The sequence below is a fragment of the Thunnus albacares genome, chromosome 9, assembly GCF_914725855.1.
Source record: "Thunnus albacares chromosome 9, fThuAlb1.1, whole genome shotgun sequence".
Lineage (NCBI taxonomy): Eukaryota > Metazoa > Chordata > Actinopteri > Scombriformes > Scombridae > Thunnus > Thunnus albacares.
In genome coordinates this window covers 11080205-11099568 of record NC_058114.1, presented here as the reverse complement: position 1 = coordinate 11099568, position 19364 = coordinate 11080205, and the positions used below count along the sequence as shown (strand labels likewise).

Below are 19364 nucleotides of genomic sequence, written 5' to 3'. Positions count from 1 at the left end.
ACACTGACAATAAGCACAAGCATAAACATTAACAGTGTGTCCTCTTCTGTCACTGCACATGGAATACACTAACTGTGCTGTGATTGCTTTTGTGTAGAAATCTTATAGTAAACCTTGATAATATGGTTCACATAAAACTAAGTCTCCTCTAAAAGTCAGTTCTTCCATTTGAAGTTCATTCAAATTTCATTCTGAGAGTAAAACACTGACCTTTTCGAGTGTGACTCAGCCTTGCATGGAGGCTAATGAAGGAATGCCAGTGAATGATATCAAAGTGGCACCGGGCTCGCTTATAAAGTGTTTGCCATACAAAGGCATGCAAGGACGTTTGATGCAGTCCAATTAGTACATGATGAAATATCATTATACCTCAGTAAAATAATGGTCTAGTAGCTTTTCTATTCTGCCAATCTGTTTGAAAAATTACTATATTCAATTACTTTTTCATTTAATTTTTGCAAAATAAAAAAAAAAAACTGACCTGGTGAGAAACAAAGGAGAGTGAATGATCTGTCTTATTAACCAAAGCAGCTTCTCTTCAATGTAGCTTTTGAATAAAAAGCAGAAATTTAAATAATATAAGACCTTAGGCTTTTTTTTTGATACAGCTATGTACTATTCCTTTTATGTTGGTTAGTTTTGTGAAGTAGCAGAATAGTGTTTTCCCCCTGGTCTATCTGTTTGACTGAGTTACATAAAACTACTGTGTAAATATTATAATATAAGATAATGCCAAAGGGTTGACCGCCAAGGATAAGGAGCTGGTGTTTAAAGTTGTTTGTCTGAGTCACTGAATTACATAAGAAATGGTATGCGAGTTAAACACTAATGTTAACATGTGAGCTTGCATTCGCACACATCAGTGCCCTCTAGACAGCTGAGGCGTTTGTTCTCACCTATCAGCTGTGGCAACCACCAGCTGAGCTGTGACTCATTAAAAGTCATCAACCCCTGATGACATATCCACAGACGAAATGAACCCAGGTGCAGCAGGATCAGGCTCGCACAGATAACTCCACTTTCACACAACATGCAGCGTACAAACAACATACATGCACGTGTTGCTGAGACTGAAAACACCACGAGTATGAAGAAAGAGACACTAATAGACACAGGGCTGCTTTTATTTAAATATTTCTTGGATCTGAAAAGATACTAGAAGATGAAACACAAAAACTGGAAAACAACTTGTTTTATTACTTTCCCTCCCACTCTCTTTAAAGACACAGTGAAATTAAGAAGGCATTTCAGAAAAAGGTTCATGCAAACACACAAGTGCATGCTTGTCATTCTTGACAAAAACTGCAAACCAGTTAGTGTACCATGTATTAAACCCTTCCTAAACACAGTATATCTCTCCCTCTGAATGTATAGAAGCAGCTAAAAACTAGAAGAAACATGAATATAAATGAAAAAAGTATCTAAAGACCATTTTAGAGACAAAGATTGCTGAGGTTTGTGAGGTTTTGAAATGTTCCTGTTCGTTACATGTTGTTGACTAACTGGTAATTCTGTCAGCTGATTTTAAAAATGAGGAATCTCACATTGCAAATATTACGGTGGTCACTTTTCAATTTGTTTATTATCAGACAACAGGTTTTAACATTAAACATCTATTTTAATCTGACATTTGTAAAATCCTGAATCTCCGGAAGTCCTGAAGCTTATCTACAGTTGAGGCCTGTTTGTACTGAAAGCTGCCTGTCAATGACTGTTCATGCTTCCTGAAAAAAGGTCTCCCTAAGGCTTTATATAACTCATGACATCATACCACTGCAGTGTGCACAGAAATCAAATATTTAACACTAAGGATAATGCACTCACTAAGTAAAAGCCCAGATCACTCCTCAGAGAATGTAACAGATAAAAAATTTACAAACACAACACAGTCAGCTTAACTATATCCTTCAGCAGTGACCTGTTGTAACAAAAGCTGGAATGATGTGACTGGTAAGTGACTGTAAATCTCTTCCACGAAGTGACGCAGCAGATGTTGTCTTTAATACTAAATAAACCTTTGGTTTCAATCACTTTATTATTCCAAGAAATTAAGTAATTCTTTAAAATGTATTTAAATATTATTTTTAGTCTGATGATCACATTTCTTGTCAACAAAACATTTTGTTTATTGTTGGCTATGGTAATATAATCATCATTATCAATATAACAACAATCACAGCACTGATTTATAATAATTTATTTCAAGTGACCTTTAAAAGAATTACTGACTGAAAGAACTATAAAAACAATTCTACTAATAGTTTTACTGATAGTGAAAGTTAAAATCTTCTGAAAGTCAGGAAGCAGCATTAAAGGCCTCCTCCACTCAAAAATATGTTTTTCTTCTTGTTGAATGTTTTAGCTTCACTGTGCAGAATGATGTACGTGCAGAGTTTGACACTAGTGGACTGTTTTCATGTTCATCTGCTGAAAGTGGAAAGCTTCTCTGTGTTCATTGACAATCTAATTATGAGGGTAATTTCACAAGTGTGATTTGTGACATCACAAATAGTTTAGAAGCCAATACGGATCCAATATTCAATTTACACAAGTGTGATGTGGAAACTTGAAGCTTCCAGTGCACAAACACTGAGAATGGACTTTTCATTGAAGCAAGAGACATCTCGTGTCCAGTAGTTTAACTTTTGATATGAGAAATATTTGCATATTCAAAGATTGTGAGGTAGAATAGATATCCTGTATGGAAAAACCATATCAGACACAAATTACTATTCAAAGCAGAGTGTTTTATATACATCTTAAAACATGTCTGGAGGGGATCTTTAAGAGAGGACACATAATAGCGTGGAAATAAGTAATCTGTTAAATACATAAGACTAAGGCTTGTTTCCATGGCAGCTGCTGGGTTCAACCAGCAGTTATAAATACAGCTGCATGGAGCTGAATGGTTATTGCATATGCCATATAACCACAACATCCCCGGTTTGTTGCGTGTCATACCATCTCTCTCCCCCTTGTTTCCTGTCTGCCTCCTCACTGCCAACTATCCAATAAAGACAAAAATAAATAAATACAGCTGCAATTTAGCTTCAGAACTATATCATGATGGACGTGGATGTGGATATAGAATTAAATTAATGTATTTATACAAAAAGTAATCTATGCAAATATTTAGCGCTGCAACTTAAGATTTTTTTTTTTAAATTACCAATTTATTTGGTAATTTATTTATTTTTTGTTATCAATTGCCTAATTGTCAATCAAAAGTACAAAAGGCAAAAATATTTATGTCAAATACATAATAACCCAGGAAAACAGCAAATTCTGACATTCGAGAAACTGAAACCAGCTTTTTTTTAATGTTCTTTCTTGACAGATGATTTAAAAGATTAATTGATCATTAAAATTGTTGATGAATTTTCTGTCGATCAACTAAACGATTATTTGATATGTGAATTACTGTAATAGTTTCAGCACTACAAATGTAAACCTTTTTAATTAAAAGTTTAACAGCTGTTTAATTATAATAAGTACATTTAAATGATCAAGATAGAGCACAAAACATATGCTATCAGTCAATGTAAGTGACAATGTATTTAACATAGCAGACAAATCCAGAAAACACAGTTGCAGTTTAAGCATAACTAGTGTACAGTGAACGCAAAACCATGTGATATTAAAGGTGATAAGTAGAAGAACACAGTCAAAAATAATCAGGATAAGGAGGATAACTGTGTGCTTATGTGTGTTGTTAACATTTAATCTTAAAACAGGCAAGATAATCTCAAAGAAAGTGTATAAAGCCTGTGTCACATGAGAGACAGAGCAGAGGTCATTTTGTAGTCCTGTATTCAGCCAATCGGGTAGCACTTCTTCTCTGGCAGCAGACAAATCCCACCTCCTTCCATAAGATACTTATTCAATTTAGATATAATGAGATAAAGAACAAAAGCTAGATAGATAAGCTAAGACAGACGACATGGACAATAGCCTGGTCAAGTGACTTTAAATCAGCTCAGTACTGTAGATATATCATCACTTCATTCACGTTACAACAGTTTATGGGAGACCCTTTAAAAGCACTGTTTAATCTCCATGGTTCAAACAGTTGATTAAACAAATATCTCTAGTTCACACTGACCCTAGAAAAAGGAATCTCAATACAGACAGTCCGTGCAACAGTCTGTCCGACAGATAAATCCTGACTCTACAGAACAATGTGTGCAATTACGTCTCAAAAGGTGGCAAGAACGACTGATAACTGATTCGGGTAACTGCATGTAGGTATCAAAGTCCCATTATGTACCAGCCTGGTAATTACTGTACCGTGCCTAGCAGATTAGATCTACTGTACATTTCTATTGTGCATTTCTTTCAAGAACTATGCTAATAATGTGTTTCAGAATTGTTTGGAATTGTTGGCATGGCCACCGTCATTGTGAGAGCTCTGTTGGTGATATCTATGCGGAGAGATTTTATGATCGAGCAACGGCTTTGAGACTGAAAGAACAACACTTCTACCTGCCCGGGCATGCTGCAACAAAGAGCACAAGAAATCTGAGAACCTGAGAATGTTTGATTTGGGCAACTGGTCAGAAGCAGGTTGTTGTCAAAGGCATATATCAAACTCAGTATGTATATTCAAGGTGGTGCTAGATTTATTTCAATAAACCTTACTTTAATGTGCTCAGCCTCTATAAGAATGTGACTGTTCTAGGTTTGTCCTGGATATCATACCCGATATCGCTGAGATTCAAGTAGTGACTGTGTGAAGTGAGTCAAAAAATCCCTCTGATTCACTGGAGAGACAGAGGTCATAGTGCAACAGCAAAAATGTATGCTCTATAATAAGCACATATACAGTATATATGGTATTATTATGTCTGTGTGTGTTCTACCTGTAGTCTTGTTGTGAGAAACAATCAAGTAGATCTTTGGCTGCCAATCTGGAATCCACATCAACAATCTGAAACACAACGCACAAGAGCTGAGCAAAAAGTGAGCTCAACATGAAAAAAATCCAATAACATTATTAAGATGGCACAATTGTATCCATCTATTTTCATACCAACAGTTGTAAAAAGGCACCGACCTTATTAGACTGGATGATGCTGAGCAGTGTCTGCACCTCCTCTAAACCAGGAGCTGAGGACAAGACACTGGGATGAACAAAAAAAACATAAAAAATAATTTTAGAGATGAGATAAAGTTGTTTGACATTTTCATAATCAGTACAGCTGGGGCCGATCCATACCTTAATTTGCAAGAAACTTTTATTCAGTGAATCCAAACTAAATGTCATTTTATCTCCCCCAAAGTATGAGCATGTCGAGTATAAATCTTATGTAACATAGAAATTTGTTGAATTTCTTCCCAGATTGCCACCCGTTCCACCCTAGTCAAGACCTTTTTTTTCCCCTTCTTTCTTTCTTTAATATCTTTTAAAGAAAGTGAATATCGAACCAGAAGAAACAGAGTAACAGACAAAAAGAAAGAAAGTAATGGCAGTAAAGGAATGAGGGATGAGGAAAAGAAAATAGTAAATTAAGCAGAGTCCTGAATTATCTATATGTAGAGGTATCTATCTAGTGACCGCAGAATGAGAAAAATGAGTGAGAGGGAGTCGGAGAGAAATAGCCCGCATGAGTCATAGCTCTGCTCGAATGTGAAAATGAGTCTGGCTGTCTCCTAGGCAACTGTACTCGAGCAGCCCAATACACACATGCATGTGCACGAAGAAGCACACACATAAAGTACACACAGTGAACCACCATTCCTGCAGAAAAAGATGAAGGTAGGTACAAAAAAAGCTTATTTTAAAACAGTTGGAAAGATATCCACACAACTGCCACGTTTATAAAGTGTGCTAGTGCAAGTATAATGACACACACACACACACACACCCACAGACACACACACACACACACACACACACACACACACACACACACACACAGTAAGTGCAACCTTGAGAGAAAAACAGGATTTGAAAAATATCAGATTTTGAAATAGGACAAAGTTGCAGCAGAACTGGTCAAGTGATTATAAAGATTACAAGTTACAAGATCACACAAAGACCTACTTGAGCAGCTGCAGGTGCACCGTCACATGACAAGGTCAACAGGAAATGATAGATAAAGATCACCTGATGCTAGAATACACATAATAATAAATAAATGCAATCAGATTAAAACACCTTCTAGAAATGACAAAAACAACAAACAGGGGAGCTACAGAGGCCTCTGAGAGGGTTGAAGTGGTGATATACTGTATAAACATAGTGTCTTACGATCTGAAAGGTCTTTTTTGTCTGGTTTAAAACGACTGAGCTGAGAACACACTGCACGACGGAAGCATCGTTTTTCCTTTGTTCTATCTATACGTCTTATAACTAATACGTTATTGTTCAAGTACTTGTTAACATGTGTATGTGGTTGTACAGGATCTGAGCTCTATTATGCTTCCTGTGTAAGCAAGATGGTACAGATTCAGGGGGAACCGCAACCGCCAGAGATAACAGAACAAAGTCAGCAGACGCCTAACGGGAAATAAAGCATGTCGAGCCATCGCGAGTACTTTGATCAATTATAAACCACAACAGGACGACACAGGGTTGAATGATGAGCTGACATTTAAAACTGAACTGTCTTGGTTATGACAATTATGTATGACAAATTATGTTCACGTAATAGGTTGTTTTCATGTGTAACAGCATATCACAATCAAAGAAAAAATATAATATTGTCAACTAATGCCAAAAACCTCTTTACTGGTTTTATAGGACTAGAGAGTAGGAGCTAGATGAAAGCTGGATGAGGAGTTTATAGTTACCTGCCCTCAAAGAGACCCAAATGTCACAATGAATCCCATCAAAGGAATGAAAAATAAGCTGACTCTGACCAAATGTTTGTGTGCTGTTTTGTTTACATGTACAGTACCAGTCAAAAGTTTGGAGACACTTTCTCATTCAAGTGAATGGGTACTGTATGTGTGTGAGAGAGAAAGAGTGACAAAACAAAAGAGAGAGAGAAAGTAGCAGTGAGAAATTGTGCAGGAAAAATGAAGTACTTGAACAGCCAAATTAACAGCTTTGAAACTAGAGGTCTGGCATTCTTGTTCAATTATTTTGTGTAATATTAAGTCAACTGAATGAGCTCAGAATTACGGGAAGGGTTTCTGAACATGTCATGACAGTTGTCCGAGTCATCACCAAGTGAACGGGAAGAGAGTTGGAAGAAGGACGTGACTGCATACAATTGATGTCAGCCTGAGAAACGCGATGATATCATCAAGTTAATAGAAAGAAGTTAATAGAGCAGATAATTTATAAAGTGCTCCACTGATACGTCATCTTGCAATGCAATGCTATCTGTTCTTTATTGAGGACTTCATTGTTACACTCAAATCTGCACGTCTGGTGTGAAATGTAAAAAAGTTTGAATATTTTCAGATGCCAATTCAGGCAGAAGCGAAAGCCAATGGAAGGTGACGATGTCCAGCAGATAACTGTTAGCATTTTTCTTGACAAAAGCTCAGTGAGAAACTAAACATTGCTACAGTTGGGCACTGTCTTTTGCGTCATGGGAAAGGTGATAAGGCAAAGATAGAAGGTCAAGCAGATTACAGCCTGATCAACACTCTATGCCAAATAGTGCCAAATACAAGACACACACACATAACAAGGACACAGGAAGGAGGAAGTTGGTTAAGGACAGGCTAAGGACAGTTTAAAGCCGCTTCATAGAGGGACTGGCTGTCGAGACACGGCAAGGTGCGACACACCTGTGCTGACATGAGGAAGGTGAAGTCAGAGGATGTGTAGAGATAGAGTAGAGATGGAGGGTGTTGAGGGAGAAGCAGTGACATGAGCAAAATTACACCAGTGACCTAATGACATATAAATTCCTGCTCATGCTGCCTTTCCAGTCATAATTTTTGTCTTATGTTATAAGATCCAGGCTCTATAAACACTCACTAGGACAATAATTGACTGAGTACAGTATTAAATTGACCTGGAGGGCATAGTGGTTAAAAAGTAAGCAGAATGTCAGGTGGGTTTGGTTAACAATGGGAGCAGTGATATAAGTGAGCTGAGATACCTGCTGAAGGCTTGGAGCAGCTGTGACACCATGGAGGACAGTTTTTGCAAACAGGCCACGGCGTCCTGTGGTGGCGGAGGACCTCCTGCTGGCTGAGCACTCTGCATGGTGTGAGGGTCAAAGCCCAGAGCTTTGAACACTTCAAAACTGGAACATGACAGAAAAAAATGACCTCAGGGGTCAGTGGAATAGAGAAAAGCAAAAGTGTTGTTTTATTTATACAAGTTCCTTCATGTAACCATTTATTGTTGTTTTAAATTACATTGATGGACTCTGGGTTCATTGGCGTTTTCTCCCTATTTTCCTCTCCGCTTTTTATTACAAGCAGCATTTTTGAGCTGTTCTTGTTCATCATAAACTATGCTGCCTTTACAGCAGGAAACAACTTTTGGATGTGTGCTCTCCTCCTACTGAAAAACTCTAGGAATTTTTCAGTGAAAAGCAGTAAAAACCACACAATTCTTTTTGCAATAATAAGCGGAAGCTGAGCACTGCATCCATCAAAAATCCCCGTTACACTCACCTTATTCGACAGACATTAGACCAGATGTTCTCAAACAGGGCCCACACTTCCTGGTGAGAGACCTGGGCGGACGTGAGTTGTTTGTCTTCATCATCATCATTCATGACGACATCACATGTAGGAGATTCCCCCTACACAGACAGATGTGGCTATTATTCAAACTGGGAAAATATCAAATAAAATCCAACAGTGTCAAATAAATGGTCATGTCTGATAAGAAAATACATCCTGCTGTCTGAGTAACTTTTGTTTTCTCATTATCTGCTCTTTCAAAAGTAAAAGAGAATAGACTCCCTTCAAGTGCTCTCTGGGTTTAAGCACAATATATATTACAACCATCACAATTCAGATAGTGCAGTTCTATAAAAGAAGTTGTTGTTTCGGAGTGATCAGAGGTGGGATAAAAAAATGAATTGAGTACACTAGCTGACCTGAGGTTGCAGGTTATGGAAAATGTTGTCCATTACGGAGAGGGCCCTGGGAACATGGCTTGAACTTTTCTCAAATGCTTTGACAAGATCCTTAGCTTCTTGGAGGGCTGCTAACATAGCGCTACAGTCCACTGATTTACCTGAGAAAATACACAGATACATACAGTATATATTAGATAAGATATAGGATGTCTGGACTCATATAGGTAGATGCACACAGATGCACATAAAGATATACTTTATAACTTTATTTACTCAGTTGCCAGTTTATTAAGTAAAACTAATGCCTTCATTAATAAAAAAAAAATGGGGCAGACAAAAAGAAACATCTCAGAATAATGCAATACAATTCAAAAGCACCACAATCTACAGGCATCAAAATCAGTTGAATCAGAGCCTCTCTAAAACAGTTTCAACAAAAAATAATTATAACCTCCTTAAAAGTAGGATTCACTGCAGGGCTGTTGTATTTGACTGCATTAGTTTTAGCTGTGTACACCGAATAAACTGAATGTACATAAACACACATAAATATCAGACATATGAAAATGAAGCAAAGGGAAGAGGTGCTACTTGAACAGCAAATACATTTTTCAGGAGGATGTTGTCTTGTGACAAAGACTGTGAGACACTCCAACAACAAGCCTGCTCAAACTGAATGAGTGTGTCTCATGTCTAACTGTTTACAGACTGGCAAAACCTGTACAGGACATGCACAAATTACACCGAAACGTGCATGTGCACCTGTGTGCAAAGTATACAGCACTTCATCATGTTGCATAACACACACGTTTTTTTTTTGCAATAGGGTTGAGAGGATATTTTATGGACTTGCATTCATTGTGTACCCTAACCTTAACCGTAACAGCTGCATACCTATCCCACAACTCTTTACCACACAAAATTTAACACTTGCACCACAGTTGAGCACGGGCTGTGAAGTGCCTGTCCCCACAAGTATAGCTACAACTGGCTCCACACACACTAACAGCCTGCACAGGGGAGAACAGAAAAATCACATGCAGTACTTTTCCACTCCTAGATTTGTTCTTAGCCTCACATACAGTTTATCCCTCCTTCCTCCTCCTCCTCCTCCTCCTCCTCCTCCTCAGCCTACTCTTGCTGTCCTGGCATAGAGCCAGGCTGCGTGGGACCAAAAAATCCAAAATCATGCTAGTGAACCAAGGACACACAGAAAAAGGGCAAAACTCCATTGTTTTAGCTATTAACATTCTTGGATGGATTAAAACACATTGAGCCGCTGGGCCAGCAGTAAGCCCCACATACAGATGGACAAAGAGAGAATAAGACGCTGAGACACACACTCAGCACTGTAAGCGTAATGTAATTAGATCCAGTGATGAGATCCAGGGGAAGAAGTGCTGCAGAGGGCGACTCAGCATCTTTCTGACACACATTTGAGTGTCCTGTTTTAGCGGATGACCTAATTATGTATGTAGATCTGTAGGGTTCTAGCGCAGTGCAGGGCAGACAATGTCATACTACAGTAGAGCAAAGGGTTTTATGCGGGGGATGACTCAGTAACTCGACACCGCTGTCCGGTGAAAAATAAAACATTTCCGGATACAGTTTTAGGGCATTTGATGTTTTCATTTATTAGTCATTCATTCATTTTTCATACCACTTCAGTTTAAAGCCTTGAAACTATTACAGCAGAACAAAGAATATATTCACATTTAGACACCTAATGGAGCTCAGCTTGGCCATTTCCACTGCTGTATTTTTATGCTTTCATATCTTCAAGTTTATTGTTGTTTTTCAAAATCTACTGTTCGCATTCAAATAAAGATTAAAATCAGCTCCTAGGAAACTGGCATCAAATGTTTTCATCTACAGTATATGATGTTGCCAAGCCTTTCCAAATCCCAGCAACAGAGAAAATGCTAAATAAAATAACATAACGTATGAGGTTAAACTGGGAACTTTCAGGCAATGTCCTGCACACACTGTAAGTATTTATTTACATTACAATCTTATCCATGTTATGCTGGTTAGATTTTTCCAGTTACTGTACAACATTGAGTGCACTGGAGTCTGGACTATGGTCAAAACAGACAGTGACAGTAACCTACATTTAGAGACTAATTTACCACATCAAATGACCCACTATTTTCTGTATCATCTGTTTTTTTTTGTTGTCTTGTGTACCTCCACAAAGTTCTGTCAATGGTTTCACACTATTATATATATACAAGTTGCTGTAATGCATCAAGAAATGCAGTAATGTGTCAGCAAAGGCAGGGAAGAAGACTGCAAGCTAGTAAACAGTGCAGGATGAAAACAATGCAGGATTTCAAATACATTTAAAAATTCGGCTTTGCAATTTTTTTTATGAGGAAGTTAAATGCACTCAACATTTTTGTTAGACCTGCAGGATACACACAACGCATCTGATGAGTAGCACTCAATATAAACATAAGTTTTGTTTGCTTACAAGCAAACTCCACGAGACACATTTAAAGGTGCAGTGTGTAGAACTTAGTGGCATCTAGTTGAACGGACCTGGCAGAAATGGAATCTAATATTCATAAGTATGTTTTAATTAGCGTATAATCACCTGAAAATAAGAATTGTTGTGTTTTCGCCACCTTAGAATGAGCCATATCTACATAGGGAGTGGGTCCTCGTCCACGGAGCCCGCCATGTTGCACCGCCATGTTTCTACAAGAGCCCAGAATGGACAAACCAAACTGGTTCCAGAGAGGGGTTTTTGCATTTTTAGCGAGTTTTGTGGGCACCGTAGGTTCTCCTATACAATTGTAAGGGGAGGGTGAGGGATGGGGTATTCATTTGGTTATAATCTGCAACCTAGATGCCACTATATCCTACATACTGGTCCTTTAAGAAAGGGGCCAGTCATGGCTGCTATATTATTTCTGATGTAACCCCAAAGATTGTTATGGAAATTTTTAACCTAGGTATAGTATAATTAAATGAGCACAGTAGTCCAAAATCTGTGTTTGTTCACAGGAAAAAAAACTTGTACATTAGAAGACATAATGACAGAGATAATAGCGCTTCCACTGACATACCTGAGTTGAAGAAGTTGATGAGATTTAAAACAGTTTGCAGCTTCTCCCGTGGGACAATGAAGCCAAAAACAGCTATCCAGTGCTTTTTCAAACACTGCAGGATATCTTTTAGAGTCCAGGGTGGTTTTAGATAAACTATCTGTTAAAAGAAAAAACCCACCATGAAACAATTTCCTAAATTATGCAATGTTCAAACTGAAAGTCATTCTGGCCCATCTGACTCACCTCAGTTCCTGTATATCAAACAAGGAGAGATTTGATCTAGAAATTCCCATCCAAAACACACACAAATCTGATCTACAGTAAGATGACTGACCAGATGTCTTTGACTCACACATATATAATGTCATTTCAAGATGAAACCAAACAAGCACTTCTAATTTCTCAATGAATACCAAACATTAGTTATCCATGCATCATATTACGATTTAGTCTAAAAGATAATGTGAAATTCCAAAACACAATTTTACCTCTTGCCAGAGGTCTTCGTAAGCAGCCTTCATCTCCACCTCTAGCACTTCGGACAGCACCTCCTGGAGGCAGTCTTCTAGTTCAGAAACACTTCTACTCAAGTCCCATTTTTTCTTCTCTTCATCTCCTTCACTGAGCTGCTTTCTATCTGTGATCAGTTACATACATATATATATAAGAATAGACACAAGATGCAGGACTGTAAAGAGGATCATATGCATGTACATATACATGTAAATGATGCAGGAGAGATAGTAGGCATAGCATAAGAGTGCAATATACACGCTTGGTATTATGATAGTGGTTTCACTGCAAATACACCTTCCAGCATCTGTAATACTAACTGTACACTGAATATGTGTAGGTGAGGGCTTCAGAGTTTTTAGCATTTTATTTCCACTCATATTTCTCTGTGAATTTTTTGGTTGTTAAAACTGTTTACAAATGCAGAGAAGTGGTCACCTAAATTTAATATGGATGTACTTGAAGTGAAGCAAAGAAAACAGGAAAATAGGAAATGGTGGGTGGAAAGTACATAGATGGTATGTGCTGTTAACTGCTGCACCATGATGGAGCAGGCCAAGTAATTTCCTGTTTTGCATGAAGAACACATTAATTCCTGGCTCACCGTTCTGTATGGCTCCTACAGAAAGGCCTGTTCTCTCTTGACTGTGTTGCTGCACTGGTGTAAAACTCCTGCTCATCACTGGTGATGAGACCTGGGGGCTGATATGAGGCAGCATGGGAATCTGATTGTTTTGCGGAAGGTGAGGGCCATGTCCGGATCTCCCACCCTCTGCCTCCAGATCATTTTTGCTGTGGGCCTTCACCCCACTCAAGAGGGCCTTACTGCATAGGTTTTTATCATTACTAGAGAGGAAAGAGGGGTTAGCAATGCTTTTTAATCAGGAGTGTCTAAATAGCTGATGAAAACACACATAATCAACATTAAAGGAATAGGGAAACCAGGTATAATGTGTTAATTAGTGAGCTTTGAGAGTGCTGGTAGGTGAATTTTGTTATCTTTGGACAGCAGTGTTTCTCCCTGTTTCCATTATTTATGCTAAGCTATACTAACTGACTGCTGACCGTAGCTTCACGTTTAGCGCTCAACAATTCCTTTAACATAATCCAATCACATCCCTTTACAGCAGCCAGGAGGTTTGGTGGCTAACACTGAATCCAGGCCAAGTCCCTGTACAACACCTATTCAATGTCTGACCATTGATTTCTCCTTTAATTTAGCTAGCTTATCAATATCAGACAATGTAAATAAAGGCAGACAGAGAAATAGGTCAAAAGGAGAAATAATGTAAAACAATACAAAGGCGACTCCTATTGTGAGCAAAAAAAGCCTAAACTCAGAATTCCTTGCTCAGCACATCTATTCTTACCCAATTACTCTGCCTGGCCCTCTCTTTCTCTCATCCCAACTGGAACTATCTGGCTGAAGCCACTCACAGTCACATGCATGTGCATTATTTGCAGAGGACATTCACTCTGCAGCAGCAGCAGTATACCGGAGGGGGGGAGGGGGAACTCACGTGCATAGGATGAGTGCACACTCTGGGTACAGAGTCTGGTATTGCAGGCAGCACTGCAGCACTCGGTCATCATTATTCTCAGTACTCAGACCATCTGGGGACAAGGAGGTGCAGACAGAAAGATGAAGAGACAGGAGTGACGGAAAGAAACATGACATTCCATATAAGGGCAAAGAGATGTGTTTAATTCATGACACTGAAAGCACATGGTAAGCGCTTTATTCAGTGACACAGCACATGAGGTCCTTTTCTCTTTAATAGATAAGAAGGAAGATACAAAGTTGGAGAACACAAGATAGAGAGTTCAAGTCTATTCCAAGAGATATAGTGAATTAGAAATAGGAAACAATATGTCTGCTGTATCTCCTTTATCACACATCTTGTCGAAGAGATCCTACAACCACTCTCGGAAAATTCATGTCTGATCAATATTATATACAGCTAAGAAGTGGGTTACCTTATGCATGGGTGCTAACCTGCCCTTGAGATACACGCAATGCATGAATTAAGGAGAGCACACAGTGCTAGTGCCATCCAATGGCTGTAAAGTGAATAGTCAAGCATTTACTAATAAATAGCACGGCAGGCACATCTGCCATTTATGGATCCATATATACTGTTCTTTAAATAAGAGACAAGACCATGCTCAATATTAGAATACAGAAACACGGCTTTGGTTGCAAAACAAATCATGCAAATTCATCTTCATATAATATTTTAGAAGCCAATGACCAGGCTCAAACTTAACAGTTTTTAGTTAAAAAAATCCTCTAGAACTGAAGTGTTGCTATGAAAGGCAGATAATTCTATTATGATGCGACACCCACAAAAAGGAACAAATGTTGAGAAGCAGCCATAGAAAAACAAAAAAAAAACATGGTGCTATAAAGTGTAATCAGTGGAACGCCATGATTCATTGTTATGTATAACAGACTCTTTCTTCTCCCTTTGACATATTCTATAATATTTATATTTTCTGTTACACCACCATGGATGAATTTGTTTTAGCCTGCTCAGCCATCACAAGTGTCTTCATCTTGGACAGCATCCAATATTCCCCCGTTCAGATGTGGGCTCATGGACAAATTATGGGGACAAAATACATCTTTAACATAAAGGTTCTATTCTTGGTGGATAACAAATTTGTTCTTTCGACGCATCAAAAGTTATGATATTTTCCTTATATCAGCACTCACTGCTACTCTGGGCGGCCTGCTGCATTGACTGCCCCCAGAGGTATGGGTCCCGGCTCTTCAGAGAATCGTAAATGTATGAGATGGCGGGACAGGCCAGGTGAGCCACAGAACCTGTGAGGCCTCTACCCTTTTTTAGGGAATCCAGCTCCTGAAGCACCACCCAGGGGATCAGGACAACAGGGAAGCCCAGAGCTAAGAAAATAGAAGAAGAAGAGACAATGTGGTGATGACTCCATATTTCATAAGTGGAGTTCATACCAAACATGTAATTATTTTTTTGGTTTTCATGGTTTTCACTCTACATATTTGGATTAACATTCTGCTCCACAATAGTGCTGTGGTCCTTGCTAACAACTGAATAAACTCAACTAGATAACTTTTTCAATAACAAGAAGCTTCACATCAAGTATTAAAATCATTTAACTACCTCCAAGACCGTGAGATCTCATTTTTTTCACATAATCCAGGTGACTGAGGAGAACGTTGGTGTCCAGAACGAGGATTAGGCCTTGCTGAAGGGGTTGTTTGCCTGTAAAAAGACATGGTCATGTTTGATTCATTGATTGTTGTTGGTCATCAAAATTAACAACTGAATTAAGCATTTTTTTTTTCAAATAAATTTTAATTTTGTTACTTGTAAAAATGGTTATGATGTGGGATGAAAGGAGCAGGTAGACCATTAGCTTGTGCTTGACTGTTCATATAGAATTCATCAACAGTAGATGAACTGTAAGTAGTGTATTTCTTGAGTTACTTAGCTTTTGTGGATTACTTGTTAAGGAAAATGTTAGTTCTACATTTAATTTAAAAAAAAATAATTTTTTTTCAAGTATCATAAATTGTATGATGTGGATCCATTTGACTAAAAGTATAGTGTCTATGCATGTTAACAGTTCAGGAAGACTTTGTGAAATGATGCAATGCTTAATGTGAAACTTTTTTACATTTTCTGTGGGACTACTCTTTGATATTAAAATCATATTTAATTCTCAACTTTTCCATGATGGGTAGGGACCCTGGTTTTATACCTGAAACCATATTAATTACCACTTCATTTTGTTGCCAGCACCAACCCAACAAATTATAGGCCTACTTCAAATACCATTGTGAGACATAACATTTTTAATTTATAGTCCTCCATGTGGTAAATTGAGATCATATTTCACAAAGATCTTCTGTTTAACATTTCAGTTCAGATTTATCACCTCGCAGGAAAACAATAAAACTCACATAGTGTGTCAGTAGCTCCCTCCTCTGGGGGATCTATGTCCATACAGGTGAGTTCTCCATAGCTCTGCATTACATCAACCTCCAATCTCTTCTCAGAGCGAGCAAGGTGAAGCTCTTCAACCAATTGCATCTATAGTACAACACATTTTTAAACAATAACTAACCTGTTAGCCATTTTTCACCACTGCATGATTAGAAAACTAAGGTTTCTGTTAGGTAAAAAAAGAGTAAGGAAAATAACTCATGAGAGCAAAGACTGACAAGTTCAGAACATACATTACTGATGCTTTTTCTTACCTGGTCATACCACGGCACAGTGTCAGTATTACATGTAGCTGGGAGTTGGCCTGACCAAGATGACCTCTTATCTTTCCTTTCACACGGAAAAATAGGAGTAACATCTGAACGGCTGTGAGCCTGTTTGACAGTTTCCTGCTTAGAGTTGTTCACAGAGGCCCCAGATTTTGAAAGCTCAGTCCCACGTCTGACATGTCTGTTTGTTGAAACAGCATCACTACTACTGCTATGAACTGACCATAGCGGAGCCTTTTTTAGTATCTTAAAACTCAGACGCGGAGGTGATGCGAGAGTACATGATGAACTAGCTGTCTTATGTGACACTGATGTGACATTCCCTGGGATTGAAGTGACGTTCTTCAACACATTTGAGCTCCTCTCTGAGGTAGTGTACTTGGCTGAGGTGGAAGACTGTTCTCTGGTAGTGGCAGAAGGCATTTTTGCTTCTGTATAAACACTCCTTTTGTCATTTAAATCATTTTCCTGAAGCCTCTGGTGCATTTTCTTGACCAGTTCCTTTCTCTTCTGCCTTTGAGAATCCAGAGAGACAGAGGAGGTCTTGCTCGGTTCCCTGGTCTTGACAGTATCACTGTCATTTCCAGTTCTTGGTGGTTCCTCAGTTTTGCACTTCTTCTTCAGCACGTTCTGCCTCTGTTCCTTTTGTTCAGTAGAAACCGAACTGGGACTCATTAGCTGCTTTTTTAATCTTGATGGGCTCCTGTGGGAAGACTTTTCATTTGAGCTACCTCTAGAGGTCCATTCTTCTCTCTGAGGAACTGCACCTGCATTGTAAATGTTCGGGGATTTTGATGGTCTCCTTTGCACAGTCTTACTCCCACTGACGATTATATTTTTCCCTGAGATATCAGGCTTTGCTTTACTAGAGCAATTATCTCCATGGAATGGCACAGAGACATATTTTGTTTTTGAGCATTCCCCTCCCTTATTAACAGGTTTCTGGTCTGTTGCTTGTGTTTTTGGCAGTCTGTAGACAGCCTTTTTGATCTGACGGCTGCTTTGGGAATCCTCTTTAACGGTAAGAGAAGCACAGTCTTTCGGTTTTGTTGCAGAGCTACATGTGGAAGAAGACAAAGAATATCACAGTCAGAGATGCAGTAGTTTTAAAAAACATATGAACGTGAGTGGACGGTACTCAACTAAACAGTATCTTGCTGATTATTATTGTTATTAATGTGTTATTAAAGGTTAAATATATTGTATCTAACCTCTCCTGGCTCTTCACATCTTGCTTCCTCTTGGAACTTTTATACTTTTTGGTGACATCTCGTTCTTTGGGTGCCTGCAATAATGAAAAACAAACATTAAATCTCTTGTAAGCCAGGTAGCAGAGCCTGATATGAGGATGTATACCATGAGACAATATTAAATTTGACCACCGTCAGAGACCACATCATTTATAACGTAACTATCCCTTCAATATCTCCAGTTGTGGTAATTTATTGTGTAACAGGTCATTGCTACAAATCAAGATCAAGATTGGATTTTAATATGATTTTTGCATCAGTCTTAACTATAATTTTGCCGCACCAGCTGAAAACAGACATTCCTGTCTGGTTATTTAATCCATCAACAATTTCTCAATTGATTTTCATGAAAATTAATTATATCACAATATGAACTGATATCATGTTATAAAACTATATACTGAGTACAGAGGATTATAACGACAACTCCAAGAAACAAAAACTTAATATAAAACATAGTTGAAGTTGCCTTTTCCTCACCTTCTCATCTTCTTCACTGGAGGATGAAGACCACTTCTTGCGCTTCCTCTTTTTTGACTTTTTTGACATTTTTCTGTGAAGGTAATTTTAAAGAGCAGACATCAACTTCAGCGACTATGCAAAATATGGTTGTCTTTATCCATACAGATTTAAACATCTCTTGATAAGGGAATAAGGTAACAAATACAAAGACATAAATATAGACATGGAAATTTGACTTAATATTTGAGTCTAAGACATATGGTGATAACAGAGACCACACTTTATTAAAAAAAAACCCACTCTTACAGGCTATCTGTATTTTTATAATGAGCCAACACAAACAGATTAGCTCCAGCTTGTGTGTCTCATGTAGCCTAGCTAGGTCTGGTTATTCCTCCATTTAAACCCTTTAAAACAATGGTGACATGAGGCTCAAACTTGGCTAACACAGATTGTATTGTGTATTAACACAATCATTACCATATCTGACATTTTGTACGGAACGTATAGTCTTTCTAAAGTACGTCTCTAATATGTACACAGTACTAAGTTGATTAGAAACACACAATCACAAGTCTAAAGTTAAATGTTACCGTTAGTCTTGTGTAAGCTAGCCGAAATAACAGTAACAGCCGCGGCTAATTGTCTTCTTTACTATCTCAAACGTTTACGTATATGAATTAATTGAGAAAAAGCGAGTCTAGTAGGAATAAACGTGTAATTGCCAAAGTTGTAAATCCACCTTTACTGACCGACTAGTTTCTGATCAAAACATCCGCTGATGTTCCGCTTTGTCTTGTTGTTCATTGGATTTAAATGGCGGTTGGCAAAC

General features: G+C 38.2%; 1 protein-coding gene across 2 annotated transcripts in view; it reads right to left on the bottom strand.

Annotated features, from left to right (window-relative positions):
* The window catches only part of swt1 (SWT1 RNA endoribonuclease homolog), a 24880-nt gene extending 5516 nt beyond the window's left edge, over positions 1-19364 (bottom strand). The window contains exons 1-16 of one of the 2 annotated variants that reach the window (XM_044362553.1): positions 19285-19364; positions 18551-18623; positions 18032-18105; positions 16806-17877; positions 16509-16638; positions 15706-15807; positions 15279-15470; positions 14083-14176; positions 13167-13408; positions 12538-12686; positions 12068-12206; positions 9015-9154; positions 8584-8714; positions 8061-8207; positions 5054-5120; positions 4860-4927 (exon numbers count right to left, since the gene is read on the bottom strand). In XM_044362553.1, coding sequence (XP_044218488.1) covers positions 4860-4927; positions 5054-5120; positions 8061-8207; positions 8584-8714; positions 9015-9154; positions 12068-12206; positions 12538-12686; positions 13167-13408; positions 14083-14176; positions 15279-15470; positions 15706-15807; positions 16509-16638; positions 16806-17877; positions 18032-18105; positions 18551-18619 — 2816 coding nt within the window. In that variant the 5' untranslated portion in view covers positions 18620-18623; positions 19285-19364. The other variant, XM_044362552.1, reaches the window with a different exon arrangement.